The sequence below is a fragment of the Perognathus longimembris genome, chromosome 25, assembly GCF_023159225.1.
Source record: "Perognathus longimembris pacificus isolate PPM17 chromosome 25, ASM2315922v1, whole genome shotgun sequence".
Classification (NCBI taxonomy): domain Eukaryota; kingdom Metazoa; phylum Chordata; class Mammalia; order Rodentia; family Heteromyidae; genus Perognathus; species Perognathus longimembris.
This window is the reverse complement of record NC_063185.1, coordinates 3072324-3085839: the sequence shown is the minus strand read 5'-3', so window position 1 is coordinate 3085839 and position 13516 is coordinate 3072324. Positions and strand designations below refer to the sequence as shown.

At 42.9% G+C, this 13516-nt stretch overlaps 1 protein-coding gene across 2 annotated transcripts in view; it reads right to left on the bottom strand.

Moving 5' to 3' along the window:
• Cpeb4 (cytoplasmic polyadenylation element binding protein 4) overlaps positions 1 to 11420 on the bottom strand; it is a 78673-nt gene extending 67253 nt beyond the window's left edge. Inside the window, exon 1 of one of the 2 annotated variants that reach the window (XM_048334224.1) lies at positions 9384 to 11420. In XM_048334224.1, the coding sequence (XP_048190181.1) occupies positions 9384 to 10502 (1119 nt within the window). In that variant the 5' untranslated portion in view covers positions 10503 to 11420. The remainder of the gene's footprint in view (positions 1 to 9383) is intronic. The other variant, XM_048334223.1, reaches the window with a different exon arrangement.
• Positions 11421 to 13516: the final 2096 nt, after the last annotated feature.

The window sequence follows — 13516 nt, the reverse complement described above, 5'->3', positions numbered from 1 at the left end:
AAGCTGGAAATGCAGCTATGGCTCAAATGGCAGAGTGTCAGCCTTGAGTGAAAAAGCTAAGGGGAAGCACCCAGGCTGTGAGTTCAAACCCTAGTACACACACACACACACACACACACACACACACACAGAGTTGAAGTAATAAATACTTCTTATTGCCACTTATTTGGATGTAAAACTCAAACTGGCAATCTAAATAGACTCACTTAGTTTCTGGATCAATAGAATATCTTGATTACTTACTCATTCTAACCTTGCCTGGTAGAAAGAATCAAACTTATAGTACAATAAGATCTGAGTGCAAATCACCACTTACTTGGCAAGTAATCTCCCCACTGCAACGTCATTGAACCTTGCTTGACTTCACCTCGAGAATGAAGAGCTAATGCCTCCCTTACAAAACTTTAGTAGGGGTTAAATAAGATCAACCTGGCAGTGACATGACAGTGCAAAAAAAAAAAAAAAAAAGAAGAGCCTGAATCTTACATCTTAAGCTAGGGATAATTTTAAAATAATCATTCAACTATTCTGTGTGTGGTTTTTTTTTAATAGCATGTTTCAGATAGATAATGATAATAAGCTCAAATTTTTGAACCTAAATATATCATAGCAGGTTCTGCCTACCTACTGAGATATTCAGCATAAGAGGCTACTGGTTTCAGGAAATTCAACAGTACTGTTAACTGGGCCTTGAGGGATGACATCACAAAGACCCATGAATGGTAGTCATGGTTCCTCTTTCATGAGGTCTGCCAGGCCTGACCAGAGTCCAGAGGGGGACTGCTCCACCCAAACACATAATATTTCTTTCTCAACTGAGCCTTAGGTCCTGTAACCCTCGACATCCCTTCTTTCCATGAGCCTTCAAAATGATTAAAATCAAATAAAATAGTTGGGTGCTGGTGGCTCATGCCTGTCGTTCTAGCTACCTGTCATCCTACCTACTTGGGAGGCTGAGATGTGAGGATTGTGGTTCAAAGCCAGACTGGGCAAGAAAGTCTGTGAGACTCATATTTCCAGTGAACCACCAAAAAGCTGGAAGAGGAGCTGTGGCTCAAGTGGTAAAGTCACAAGCCTTGAGCAAAAATGTTCAAGGACAGTGCAAGCTTTGGGGCTGGCAAAAATAAATAATATATACATATATAATTTGTTTCTAATTTTTAAGAGAAAAGTTACCCATATTCAGCATCATTTTTACAATTAGCAGTGTCCGAAATACACTATTTTCAAATCATTTTTGTAATACTGTCATGCCTAATTCTTTAATACAATAGATGTTTCATAAATGTGTGTTTAAAAGTTAACTAAGATATATAAAGCAAAACTTAATTTCAGAATAAAAGTTAAAACTATACCATTTTCGAGTTCTTACCAAAAATTCATAAATTTTTTCATTAAAATGTTTCCTTTAATGTATACAAAAGCAAAACATGTTCTAAAGACAATAATAAAACAAAAGGAAATACTGAAAGATATAAGCTGCCATTGATAATGAAAGATTGAAGAATATTTACAATTATAAAACTTCAAGAAAACTCATCATCCTGCTAAATGTTTTATCTTCTCTGGGTTTTATCAATACCTGATTCACAAGAAGTACTCTAGGAAACAAAGCATATGCAATAAGCAACACTAAAATCTGTTCAATATTTTTCACAGGAAACCCCAGGCCGTATTTGTAATTACTTTAATTTCATATTACTCACTCAGCTGTGGGGTTTTTTTGTTGTCACTGTTGTTTGTTTGTTGTATGTGTGTGTGTGTGTGTGTGTGTGTGTGTGTGTGTGTGTGTGTGTGTGTAAGTCAGAGCCAGGGCACTGTGCCTGAGTTTTCATGCTCAAGGCTAACCTTCTACCGCATCAGTGATAGCTCCATTTCTGGCTTTTTGGTAGAGATAAGCGCCTCACAGACTTTTCTGTCCTGGCTGGCTTTGAACTGTGATCCTCAGATCTCAATCTCCTGAGTAGCTAGGATTACAGGTGTAAGCCACCAGCGCCTGGCTTTATTCAACATTTAAAGACCACATTAAAAAAAATTAAATATTAGTGAGTCAGGCACTGGTGGCTCATACCTGTAATCCTAGCTACTCAGACAGAGGAAATATGAAGATCAAGGCTTCATAAAAGTCCATGAGACTTTTATCTGACAATTAGCCAGCAAAAAGCTGGCATGTGACTATTAAAAAAATGATTTGACAATATATTTAATAGTGTGTTGCTGACTGTGCTATTTGTGGTTGAGCACCAGCCTTGAACAAAAAGCCAAGTGAGAGTATAAGTTCCTGAGTACAAGCCACACTGTACACTTTTCCCCCTCCCCCCAAAAAAGCGAAAAGGGTTTAGTATAGCACTTAAGGGGCCTCCTTTTACCACCCTTTACCATCAGATAATATTATAGATGAGATATTGTCTTCCCAAAGTTAAAAGATTTCCTCTATAGCACACGAAATCCTCTGTTTCATTCTTGACCTCAGAAAAAACAACCTTTCTTAATAATTTATTTATGTCTCACATGGAGAAACGAGTTTAAGGAAATAAGATCTAGAACTTTATCTTTCTATGCATTAAGTATTTTCCAAAAGCCTGAAACTGTCACTCATCCTGTCTCAATAATATATGACTTTAAAAAAAAAAAAGGTGAGGGCTGGGGATATAGCCTAGTGGCAAGAGTGCCTGCCTCGGATACACGAGGCCCTAGGTTCGATTCCCCAGCACCACATATACAGAAAACGGCCAGAAGCGGCGCTGTGGCTCAAGTGGCAGAGTGCTAGCCTTGAGCGGGAAGAAGCCAGGGACAGTGCTCAGGCCCTGAGTCCAAGGCCCAGGACTGGCCAAAAAAAAAAAAAAAAAAAAAAGGTGAGATGTGAATCTACACTACATTTGAATCTTAGGATATTTGACCTAATTTTTTTTATTATGCCAAATACATACTTCCAGATTCTGTAAGATATCTCAAACAATTGTTTTCACACACACCCGAAATTAAGATGAATGTTCACATTGCAGGCTCCCTGTCTTTTTTAAAACATGCATTATTCACATTTTCTTATCTATGAAAAACCCCAAACCCCAGGCACAATACATTGCCGAGAAAATGTGACAGTGGGTGTCTTGAAGATTATTTTCCTCCTAGCAAGACACAGAAAACCCATAAGGAAAAGTGAATGTAGGCTGTAAAATTCAAATCTAGGCATATGTTAATTTTAAGATACTGCCCATTTCTTTCTTATGAACACCAAGGATTATCCGCAAAAGCTTAACTGAAGAACTAAGCTGCATCTTTCTAATTGAAAGCAGCAAAGACATGCTTACTAGGCTTGCAATAAACAGGTTTTTCCTGCTAAATGTCAGAGCAATGTGTTGATCTTACCAGACAACAAAATATAATCATAATTTAAAAAACAAAATCCTGTAGTTTCAGCTCCACCAGAAAAGTCATTCAACCTACTTAGAGGCCTTTGAGAGGCTTTTTCCTAAGGATTTTTTGTGTTGGGTTTTGTGAGAGAGAGAGTGTGTGTGTGTGTGTGTGTGTGTGTTTGTGTGTGTGTGTGTGTATGTGTGTGTCTGGGTCTGGGTCTGTGTGTGCCAGTCCTAGGGCTTGAACTCACAGAGCCTGGAGGCTGTCCCTGAAGGTTTTTTTACTCAAGGCTAACGCTCTACCACTCGACCCACAGCTTTGCTTCGGCCTCTTGGTGTTTAATTGGAAATAGAAGGCTTACAAACTATTATTCAAACCACAATCTTCTGATCTCAGCCTCTTGAGTAGCTAGAATTACAGGCATGAGCCACTGGCACCCAGCTTCTCAAGGAACACACACACACACACACACACACACACACACACACACACACACACACCCTGTATTTCCATTTTGTTAGATTGATCCAACCCCCTGTTTTATAGTTTAAAAATTAGTGTCTCCCTTTCTAAGTCAAACCAAATATTTCCTGTGCAACAAAATCTCTCTTGGGACCATGTCAAGAAAAAGAAAAAACTGGAATGAGGGCACATGTCAGGAGAATTTTAATAACTCTTCATGGTTTTCAAGCAGGAAGCAGTGCCACAACTCTGCTGTTCACAAACATACACTGCAGTGTATAATTTTAAAGATCCATAAACTGACAACACTGGGTTATTAAAGTGACAAGAATTACTTGCCTGGTTATGACAACTGAACAAATCTGTGTGCTGTCAAGAAAGGGCATCTGGGACTCTTAAATAAATAAAAAGCCCTCGACTTTTTCCCTGCCAGCCAAGTTTTAGGAGAATGTTTGTGACCTACAGATCTTTCTGCCTACTTCCCTGTTCTTGGTAAATGCAGACAGGAAGAGCTATAAGTAAAAGGGTGAGTCCAAACACCAGGCCATTCTCTCCTTCCTTGTAACAATGGAAGGGGGGCTCAGTGCCCCTCCAAACTGCTACATTCAAATAGAATTACTGAGGGCTTGGAGGTGTGGTTCAGTTGGTAAAGCACTAGCGAATGAACAAAAGCAGCAGGTACCGAGTTCAAGACCCGAAAATGAACAGAAAAGAAACAAATGTAATTATTGGCAGGTATCCCCATATATTATTTGGTTTGGACATCAGAGTTCCAGAATGTATTTGGCAGTTTAGGTAGGATTTTTTTTTTTAATGAAAAGGTCAAATCATGCTTGCAGTCAGGCAAAAATGAGCCTTGTTCCTTCATTCTGAAATCAAATCAATAAAACAGAAGTCACAAGGTTAAGAAATCCCATACTGAAGTGTTTTATATGTGCGTATGAAAAAATAGAATAATGAAACCTACTAAAATATCTTCTTTTAATGAGAGGGAAAAGTAAGGAGCTGAATTTAATCAAAGTACATTATGTGCATGTATGGAAATATTACAATAAAGCTCCTTTTTACAATAAATAAATGCTAATTAAAAATAAGGAGGGGCTGGGAATATTGCCTAGGGGCAAGAGTGCTTGCCTTGTATACATGAAGCCCTGGGTTTGATTCCTCAGCACCACATATATAGAAAAGGCCAGAAGTGGTGCTGTGGCTCAAGTGGCAGAGTGCTAGCTAGCGTTGAGTAAAAAGAAACCAGGGACAGTGCTCAGGCCCTGAGTTCAAGCCCCAGGACTGGCAAAAAAATAGTAATAAAAATTTAAAAAAATAAGGAAATGCAATAATGTATTGGCTAGTGTCTAGCCCAGTCCCTGTCACACAGTAACTACTCAAAATTACAAACAAAACTACAGACTTGAATATTGTCTACATTTGACATCTAAAGTTGACAAACAAATATGTTCCATTATTTTCCACTTTCAAGCTCTATGACCATTGGAGGTGGGTAATTGTATATCTGCTGTCTTATTTGTTTATTTATTGAGGCAAAACCTCACTGTATTGCCCAGACTGTCTTAAACTCCTGGATTGCCTCTTGCCTCACCCCTCAGAGAAGCTGGGACAATGCCTCGCTTATCATCAGCTTTCAATCAGGTATGTGTCACTAAAATTTTTGCTTTCATCTAACATTGCTTCTGGGAGCTGTCCCCACACTCCCTACTCCCACCTGTATTATAGTTATTAATATGATAATAAAGGTGAAGAGTCTATTCTTGTGTTGAGATAATAACAATTTCTACCTCACATGATTGCTGAATGAATTCAATGAGTTAATATATGTAAAACATGTAGAGCACAGGAGGGAGGCATGTTAGCTATTATGAAACCCATATTAGTTTATTATGTCAGGAAACAGGATTTGAGGCATGTCATCTGAATTCTTAGAGGCTAAGCGAAAATAAGACAAATTTTATTTCAAAAACAAATTACAATGTCTTCCTATGACAGTTGTTTGATGGTTATTCAAACATTTGGAATCTCTAGTCATGCTTCAAAAACACGAATAAAAGAGAATGTTAAGATTGGAGGCGGTGGGGGCGGGGGGGAAATGGTGATCACTCATTTGCACCTTCATCTGCACTAAACAAGGGTAAGTAAACCATTCTGGGTCATTTCAAATTAAAATAACCATTGCACTATAGCCAGAGAAATCATTTCCTTTTAATATAACAATACCATGCTGGCCTTTGATTAATACTAATGCAATAATGCAGCCATGTTAATTCTATCCTGTAATTTCTGTAATCTATTTCAAAATACTTCCATTAGCACATAGGAAGTCTTTTTAAATAGCAATTGAAGTGCAGTTGTTAAAAATCTATACATTTTCCTTCCCCAAATTAATAGTGCTTAGGTTATAAATCTAAATGAAACTAGAGCATTTGGAAGGAAAATTCCACAGCGGGCTGCTTTAAAATGATACAGGACTTCAGAAGTCATATAGGTCAGCCCCCACACTTTAGGAAGAAACTGAGGCTCCCAAATGCTGATATTCATAAAGTAAAGTCCACACACCAATTCCCCTAGATCCCAAATAAATAATCCTTACAATGTCTCCACGTCCAATTTAACGAGTAAGCTCTATCTATTCTAAAGGGTCCTTTGGCCAACAACGAATTCAAAAGCATCACTGCTTTCCAAAAAACACAGATACAAACTGTATCCATTTAAACTGGCACCACTAGTTACTTTATTTACTTCTTACAATTTTTTTTCTTTTTTTTCTTTTTTTTTTTTTTTTTTTTTGGCTAGTCCTGGGCCTTGGACTCAGGGCCTGAGCACTGTCCCTGGCTTCTTTTTGCTCAAGGCTAGCACTCTGCCACTTGAACCACAGCGCTTCTGGCCTTTTCTATATATGTGGTGCTGAGGAATCGAACCCAGGGCCTCATGTATACAAGACAAGCGCTCTTGCCACTAGGCCATATTCCCAGCCCCTACTTCTTACAATTTTTGAAAATCCCAACTAGAAGTTGCTTGTCATAAAGATTTTGTCAAATCACTTATTTCTCTTGTGACTTTCAAATCACCTCCATTTAATCTCTCATTCACTCATACTCTCTCTACACACACACACACACACGCGCGCGCGTGCACGTATACACACAAAAAATAGTGGGAACAGGTAGGAGAATTCAACAATTTACTTCCTGAGCCAGCATACTGATTATGCTTTATCCATCTTTTACATAAGAGACAAGGGGAAATTAGTTTCAATTTGGATCTATTATTTCTTAAATCAGCATCATCTCCAAATAAATTACCTGATCAAAACTATTTCACAAAGTAAACACATTCAATTAGCCCTAGAAGGAAATTTTTTAAACAATGAATGTGCCTCTATTCACATTTCACTCATTTTCTGTACTGTTCATTTTTCTCACAACCTTTATCATTCAGTCTGTAAGCTAGAAATGGGCAATAGATGATGAAATCACATAAATGTATTTTGTTAGTGCATGGTAGCAAAATAAGGAAAGTACAGTCAATTCTCAGCCAAACTTAACTAGCTCAAAATGTGCAGAACGGCCGGGTACTGGTGGCTCAGGCCTGTAATCCTAGCTACTCAGGAGGTTGAGATCTGAGGATAATGGTTAAAGCCAACCTCTGGCAGGAAATTCCATAAGAATCTTATCCATGATTAACCACAAAAAAGCCAGAAGTGGAACTCTGTGGCTCAAGCGGTAGAGGGCTAGCCATGAGCACAAAAGCTCAAGGACAGAGCCCAGGCCCTGAGTTCAAGCCCCAGAACCAGCACACACACCCACACAAAGTACAGAATGCCATCTTGGATTTTTTTTAATTAGCATTATATAAATAATTCATGTTATCATTGCAGTAAGTTTCTTTTAAATTTATATTCAAAAAACTATTACAGGAACTTAAAAAAAAACCATAATAATATCTGTATTAGCCCATCATAATGGCTCTTCATTTCAGTGAAAAGGCTTCCTAAGGGCGAACATAAACAGCTTGTGATAAGGGGGAAAAAATAGCATTTTTCAAAATCTAAAACTAAACTTGACCTAATATTTTAAGGGGAGAAACCAATCATTCAAATCCTTAAAGGGATAAGGGTTTTCTTATCAAACTTCCCCTCCCTTAAACAAATTAGTAATTTAAGTGGATAATTCTGTTTGCACTAATATTACATTTAGGAACTTTTTGATATTCTGTTGTTATCCATTGCAGAAAGCAGCCTAAAATAATTCTCTAAAACAGTGTTTTTTAAGGGAGAGAGAGAGAGTTGCTGGGGCACAAACTCAAGGCCTTATGCATCCTAGGGAAGAATTCTCCCTCTCAGACACACCCTCAGCCCCCTACATATTTTCAATCCTGGTTTTCCAGCCTAAAATCCCTGCTTTTAGCAGTTCTGTATAATTTCCCTCACCTATCAAAGGGAAATAATGATAGGATTTACCTTTAAGGGTTTGTTGAGAAGACTGATTCAATGCTACCTTATTACCACCTATAAACTTTCTTAAAGACATATAAATGATTCAACTCCCAAAGCATACATATGTAGTAGGGCAAATGCTGTTCATCTAATGAAGAAATTTCCTTTAGTTTGTTTCTACTTAGCTGCTCATTAAATCCAAAATATCCAAGAATTTGACCCTTGCCAGAAAAAGGATAAACCAGAAGCAAGGAAGATTGTGATCTTTGCCTGGATCTATTTTTAGGAGTGCTTTAATTATCCACACCCCTAGTGTTAACACTGGGAAATAAACAAATGGCTGAAAGGCATCTCACTGACACACACACACACACACACACACACACACACACACACACACACCGAGTTACTCTAAGATCAACAGCTTCACAGTATTCCAAAAGAAATATTTAGTATGTTTGAGGGCCTGGCGTAAGTTTAAAGCAATGGTGATGATGTCTGAAAACATTTTAATCATTTCTCTCCCACCACTGGTCCACACTGACAGACGGCAGGCCACAATTTCCAGAGATTTAAGAGGAAATGGTCAGTTCAGACTGTTTAGACTACCAGGTTTTCAGGTTTAAAATATAACCATTGAAGAAACTTTTAATTCGGTAGCTTGTTCTCAATGGCTCACTACCTTACAGTGTCAAAAAATAAATAAATAACTGTTTTCTTTATGAGTCAGTCATGAGCAGAAAACATTCATTACGTTTCCACGCACAAAAATCTACTTGTATCCGTATGTCACCTAAATAAACAAGAGAAAACTGTGACCCTGCCTTGTGTGGGGCAAGAAAGGGATTATAATTCATAATCTCCACTTGGGGAGCTACCTGTTATTCATAATTACCCATGAAAATGACCAAGACTGCAATTAGAAAACTGCTAAAGAAACAGCTGAGTATTTTTCATCCTGAATTAGACTCCAGCTCATATAAAGTCTGGCAAGTGATATCCCCCTCCCTACCCCACCCCCAGAAGAGTTCTGAGATGAACTCTTCACTTTGCCATAAGATATGCCACCAGGCTATTTCCTTATTCATATTAATCTATTCATGGAACATGATCTTACCGGAAAAGGAAAAATGTTGTCAGCTCTGTTCAAACTATCTTCCATCCAGGATTTAGGAGCAAAGGCTGAGCTGGGGCGAGCGTACTTCTGAAGTTGAATGTGATTGCTTGCAAAATTTTTCTTCAGGGGCGAGATGGAGTTCAGAGGCGTGATGCCCCCATTCAGGCCTCGGCGGTGATCGCGGCCTTGGGAGCCACCCCAACCACCATAACCGCCACCTCCGGGGCTCCAGGAGGAAGATGGGGTTGGAGAGGGACTCTGGTAGCTGCTCCAGGGAGAGGGGGGTTTGTTAAGATTGTTGGCCAGATGTGGCAGCTGGTTAAAAGCGGCATTCCGGTGTGGGAAGGGCGGGGGGTGGGGGCTGGCGGGAGATCTCCTCTGCTGCTGATGCTGGCTGTGATGATGTGGAAAGTGAGGGTGATGTGGGTGGTGCTGGGACAGAGCCCCGATTTGAGGGGAGAAGCTGGCTCCAAAGCCAGGGCTGACGTGGTGGGGGAAATTTTGAAACAACAGAGCACCGTTGTTAGCTGAAGGGGCTGGGACCCCTCCCTGGTGAAAGAAACTGGCGTCCTCGTTGATGATGGTGGAGGAAGAAGGTGCGATGGCGGCTGACCAGTTACTGAAGCCAGTGAGAGACGAAGCGCTGGATGTCAAGGGCTGGGTAGAAGTGCCCAGCCCCGTGGCCTCTTGATAATCAAACCCTGTCAACACGGGCGATTCAATTCGGATCTTCTCCTTCCCGTTGCCATTTTCCGAAGAATTGTCCCCTTGGCTCTCCTCTGTTTTCACCTTCTCCGTGTCAGGTAATACTTCTTGACCTGGACTCGAGGAGAGCGGCTGCTTTTCTAGTGGGTCCGGCTGGTCCTGTGGCTGGCTTTTTGCTTTTTCTGACCCCAAGATCTCATCCTGAATATTATGGGTGGCTGGCGCAGGGAAGAGCCACGCCGACCCAGCACTGCTGCCATTGGCGGCTGTGTTATTATTTATAAAAGCAGCTGGGCTGGGGGTGGCATTTTGATGATGGTGCGGAGGCTGTAGATGTGGATGGAATCGAACTGGAAAAGCAGACTTATTCCCAGTATTGCTTTGTACTAGCACTCCAAACCCGTAATCCCCCATTTATTATTTTTAGGATCAGAATCCCACAATTAAAAAATTTTAAAAGACAACCAGATGTCTCAACGCCTTTTTTTTTTCCTCCTATAGCCCAAATTGAAGTTTTGTGGAAAATGTCTATTTAGAGCTAACTCAAAGATCTGAGTTGATCACCTTAAGAAGCTCTGATTTGGAATAATGGTCTCTCTGAAAAAAAGAAAACAATTAAAAAAAAGCTCTTAAAACATTGACATGAATCCAATTGGGCTTATTTGTAGGAGGGAATAAAAATGCAGAGAGTAAAAAATCAAGTCTTTGGTTAGTAAAATAGGCGCTTTCTTTTTCCAAAGGAAAATGTACATGAATGACCAAAAAAAAACACCAAACCCACAGCTTGTCAAGCATCTATGGATGTAGAAGAATAAGCATTGTTCAGAGTAAAAATATATCTCTCTTTCTCTCTATATATATTTATATTTATATATAATTTAACAATCACATATGGTCTTCTACAGCAGTTTAGATTCACATAAAAATTAGAATAGGGCTAAGGGGAGAATATGTTTTTCTTCTTCTTGGCAGCTCAGTTTTTTTTAAAATCAGGAATAATTTAAGAACATTATATATTATATTATATATTTATATAGATAGATTATATTAGTTTATCTGGGGCTGGGGGCGGGAGGAGAAAGTCCTAGTTGCAGAAGAGAAAAACCAGCATTGACTACTGGGAGGAGGAAGGTGGCGGGGTTGGTGCTTCTGCTCTTTCGTAGGGCGCAGTGTGGGCCTCTGGGGTTAATCCTGAGGATCGGGGTGCAGATCTTGCGGCGATTGCTATTCTTGGGGTCCCCCCAGGCTTCCTCTCCCCCATCAAAGGGTGGCGGGGTGGGGGTGGGGGTGGGTGGAGGGGGTGGGTGGGTGGGTGGTGGTGGTGGCAGAGTCGACGACGGACCGGGGTGGGGTGTCGCGATCCGAAGGGTGATCAGCGAGACTGGATGAGGGTGAGCAGGCAGCTTGGGGGCGCGGGGAGGAGGGAGGGGGTGACCTGGAAGGTCCTGTGGTTTCTACCGCTTCCCCTCGTTGCGGCTCCGGGGTTTTTCTCCCTCATGGGACCCAGGGGCGGTTTGTTCAGTTCTCGCAGTTCGATTCTCCGCGGGGAGGGGGAGGGGAGGGGAGGGGGAGGGGGAGGGGGAGGGGAAAACCCACTACCGTAGTTATCCTAAGAGAGAAAGGCCTCCCCCCGCCGCGCTCCTCCCCGCGCGCTCGCCCGCTCGCGCCTCCCCTCCCCTTCGATCAGGGCGTGAGGCGATACTTTGGAAGGGCTTTTGTTTCTCCTCACGGTTTCTGGGCCGTCGCCGTCGCTGTGACCCCCACTCCCGGTCCCCCGCAGTCGTGATTGCGGACTCTTCGGTCGGGCTCGTCTGCTGCTGCTGCTGCTGCTGCTGCTTCTTGTATTGTTGTGGTTTTAATGTTCGGTGTTCCTTCTTCCTCCTCCTCTTCCTCCCCTGCTGTCGTCTCCTCTGCCGCCGCCGCCGCCGCCGCCGCCGCCACTGCCTCCCGGTGTCCCCCCCGGTCCCGCAGCCGCGGCTGAGTCCTTCTCCTCAGGACCGAGCCGAGTGAAATGACAACCAGCTGGGAAAGACCCAGAGACACTTCCGGTTCCAGGAGGGCGGGGCGGGCGGCCCCGTTGGGCCCACCCACATGCCGTCCCACCAATCAGCGGCGAGAACCCAGCCTCAGCCACACACCCCGGGCCCCGTAGTCCCGCCCAGGAAGGTCGAGAGAAATGACCTTCGGAGACGCCCCTTCCGCCTGCGCCTCGCCCAGTGAGGCCGGCTGCCCGGAACCTGAGGGCGCGCGGCGCGGCGCCATCTTTGGTGTGGGCAAAGGACTCCTTCGACGTTCATCTCCTGCCGCTGGGCTTCGCGGGAAGCCCGCCTAGGGGGTGCGTGGAAGAAAACGGGCTCTACGTACGCTGTGGCGCGGGATCGAGGCCTCGGGGATGGAGGTGGCAACCCGTGAAGTCGCCTGTAAACCGGTATCGTTGCCCTCGGTAAAGATGGTGCCCCAGGCGTCACGTGCTCTGGCTGGAACTCCGCCCCAGAGGGATCTGGAAGGGGAGGAGGGCTTTCCTTGCAGCTGTGCGGTGCCCACAAGGTAGACATTTGGGGGGTACTGTCCCTCCATAACTCCCTCCCCCAGACCCTCTCCCGCCCGCTCCCTCTCCCGTCCCGTCCTTGCGGGGTGCGGCTGCACCACTGTGGGCGTCATCTCTGCCCGGTCCATCACCCTCTAGAAAGGAGGGACATTTCCAAAATCTGACCAGGGCCCCTCTCTGCCCTGTCCCTTCCATGGCTGCCCATGGCCCAGAGCATCGACGCCAAACCCTTCAGTCTAGTAGTCGATCGACTTGTGTCTCCCCAAACAGACTCAGTCACATGCCTCCCCCCTCCTCCCCAATTAGTTTAGGAGTCAATTTCCAAGTTCCCAACCCCTCCTCTCTCTCTCTCTCTCCCTCCTTCCCGAGCTTTCGCTTCCCTTCCACGCTCCCTCTCATCCTGGGGTTTGAACTCAGGGCCTCAGTGCTGTCCCTGAGGTTTTTTGGCTCAAGGCTAGCAGCGCTCTGCCACTCCACTTCTGTCCTTTTGGGTGGTTAATTGGGTATAAGTTTCATGGACTTTCCTGCCCTGGGCTGGCTTTGAACCTGATTCTCAGATCTCAGCCTCCTGAGTAGTTGGGATTCCTGGCTGATGCCAGTAATTCTCTAATAAGGGCGCATGGCCCTACAATTTACAATATATGGTGATGGTAGCTATGTCTCCCAGATCTGTCCTTGACCTTGAATTCGTTCCGTAGCAGTGGGCATTATGAGATCAAAGACATCAGTGAATCTTGAAGACATGTATGCAGAAACAATGAAGTCTTTCCTAGGATTGTTTCAAGGTTCAAATCTGGCTGTCCTTTTTTTTTTTTTTTTTTAATGCCTGTACTGAGACTCAGTGCGCTACCACTTGAGTCACAAAGTCTCTTTCCAGCTT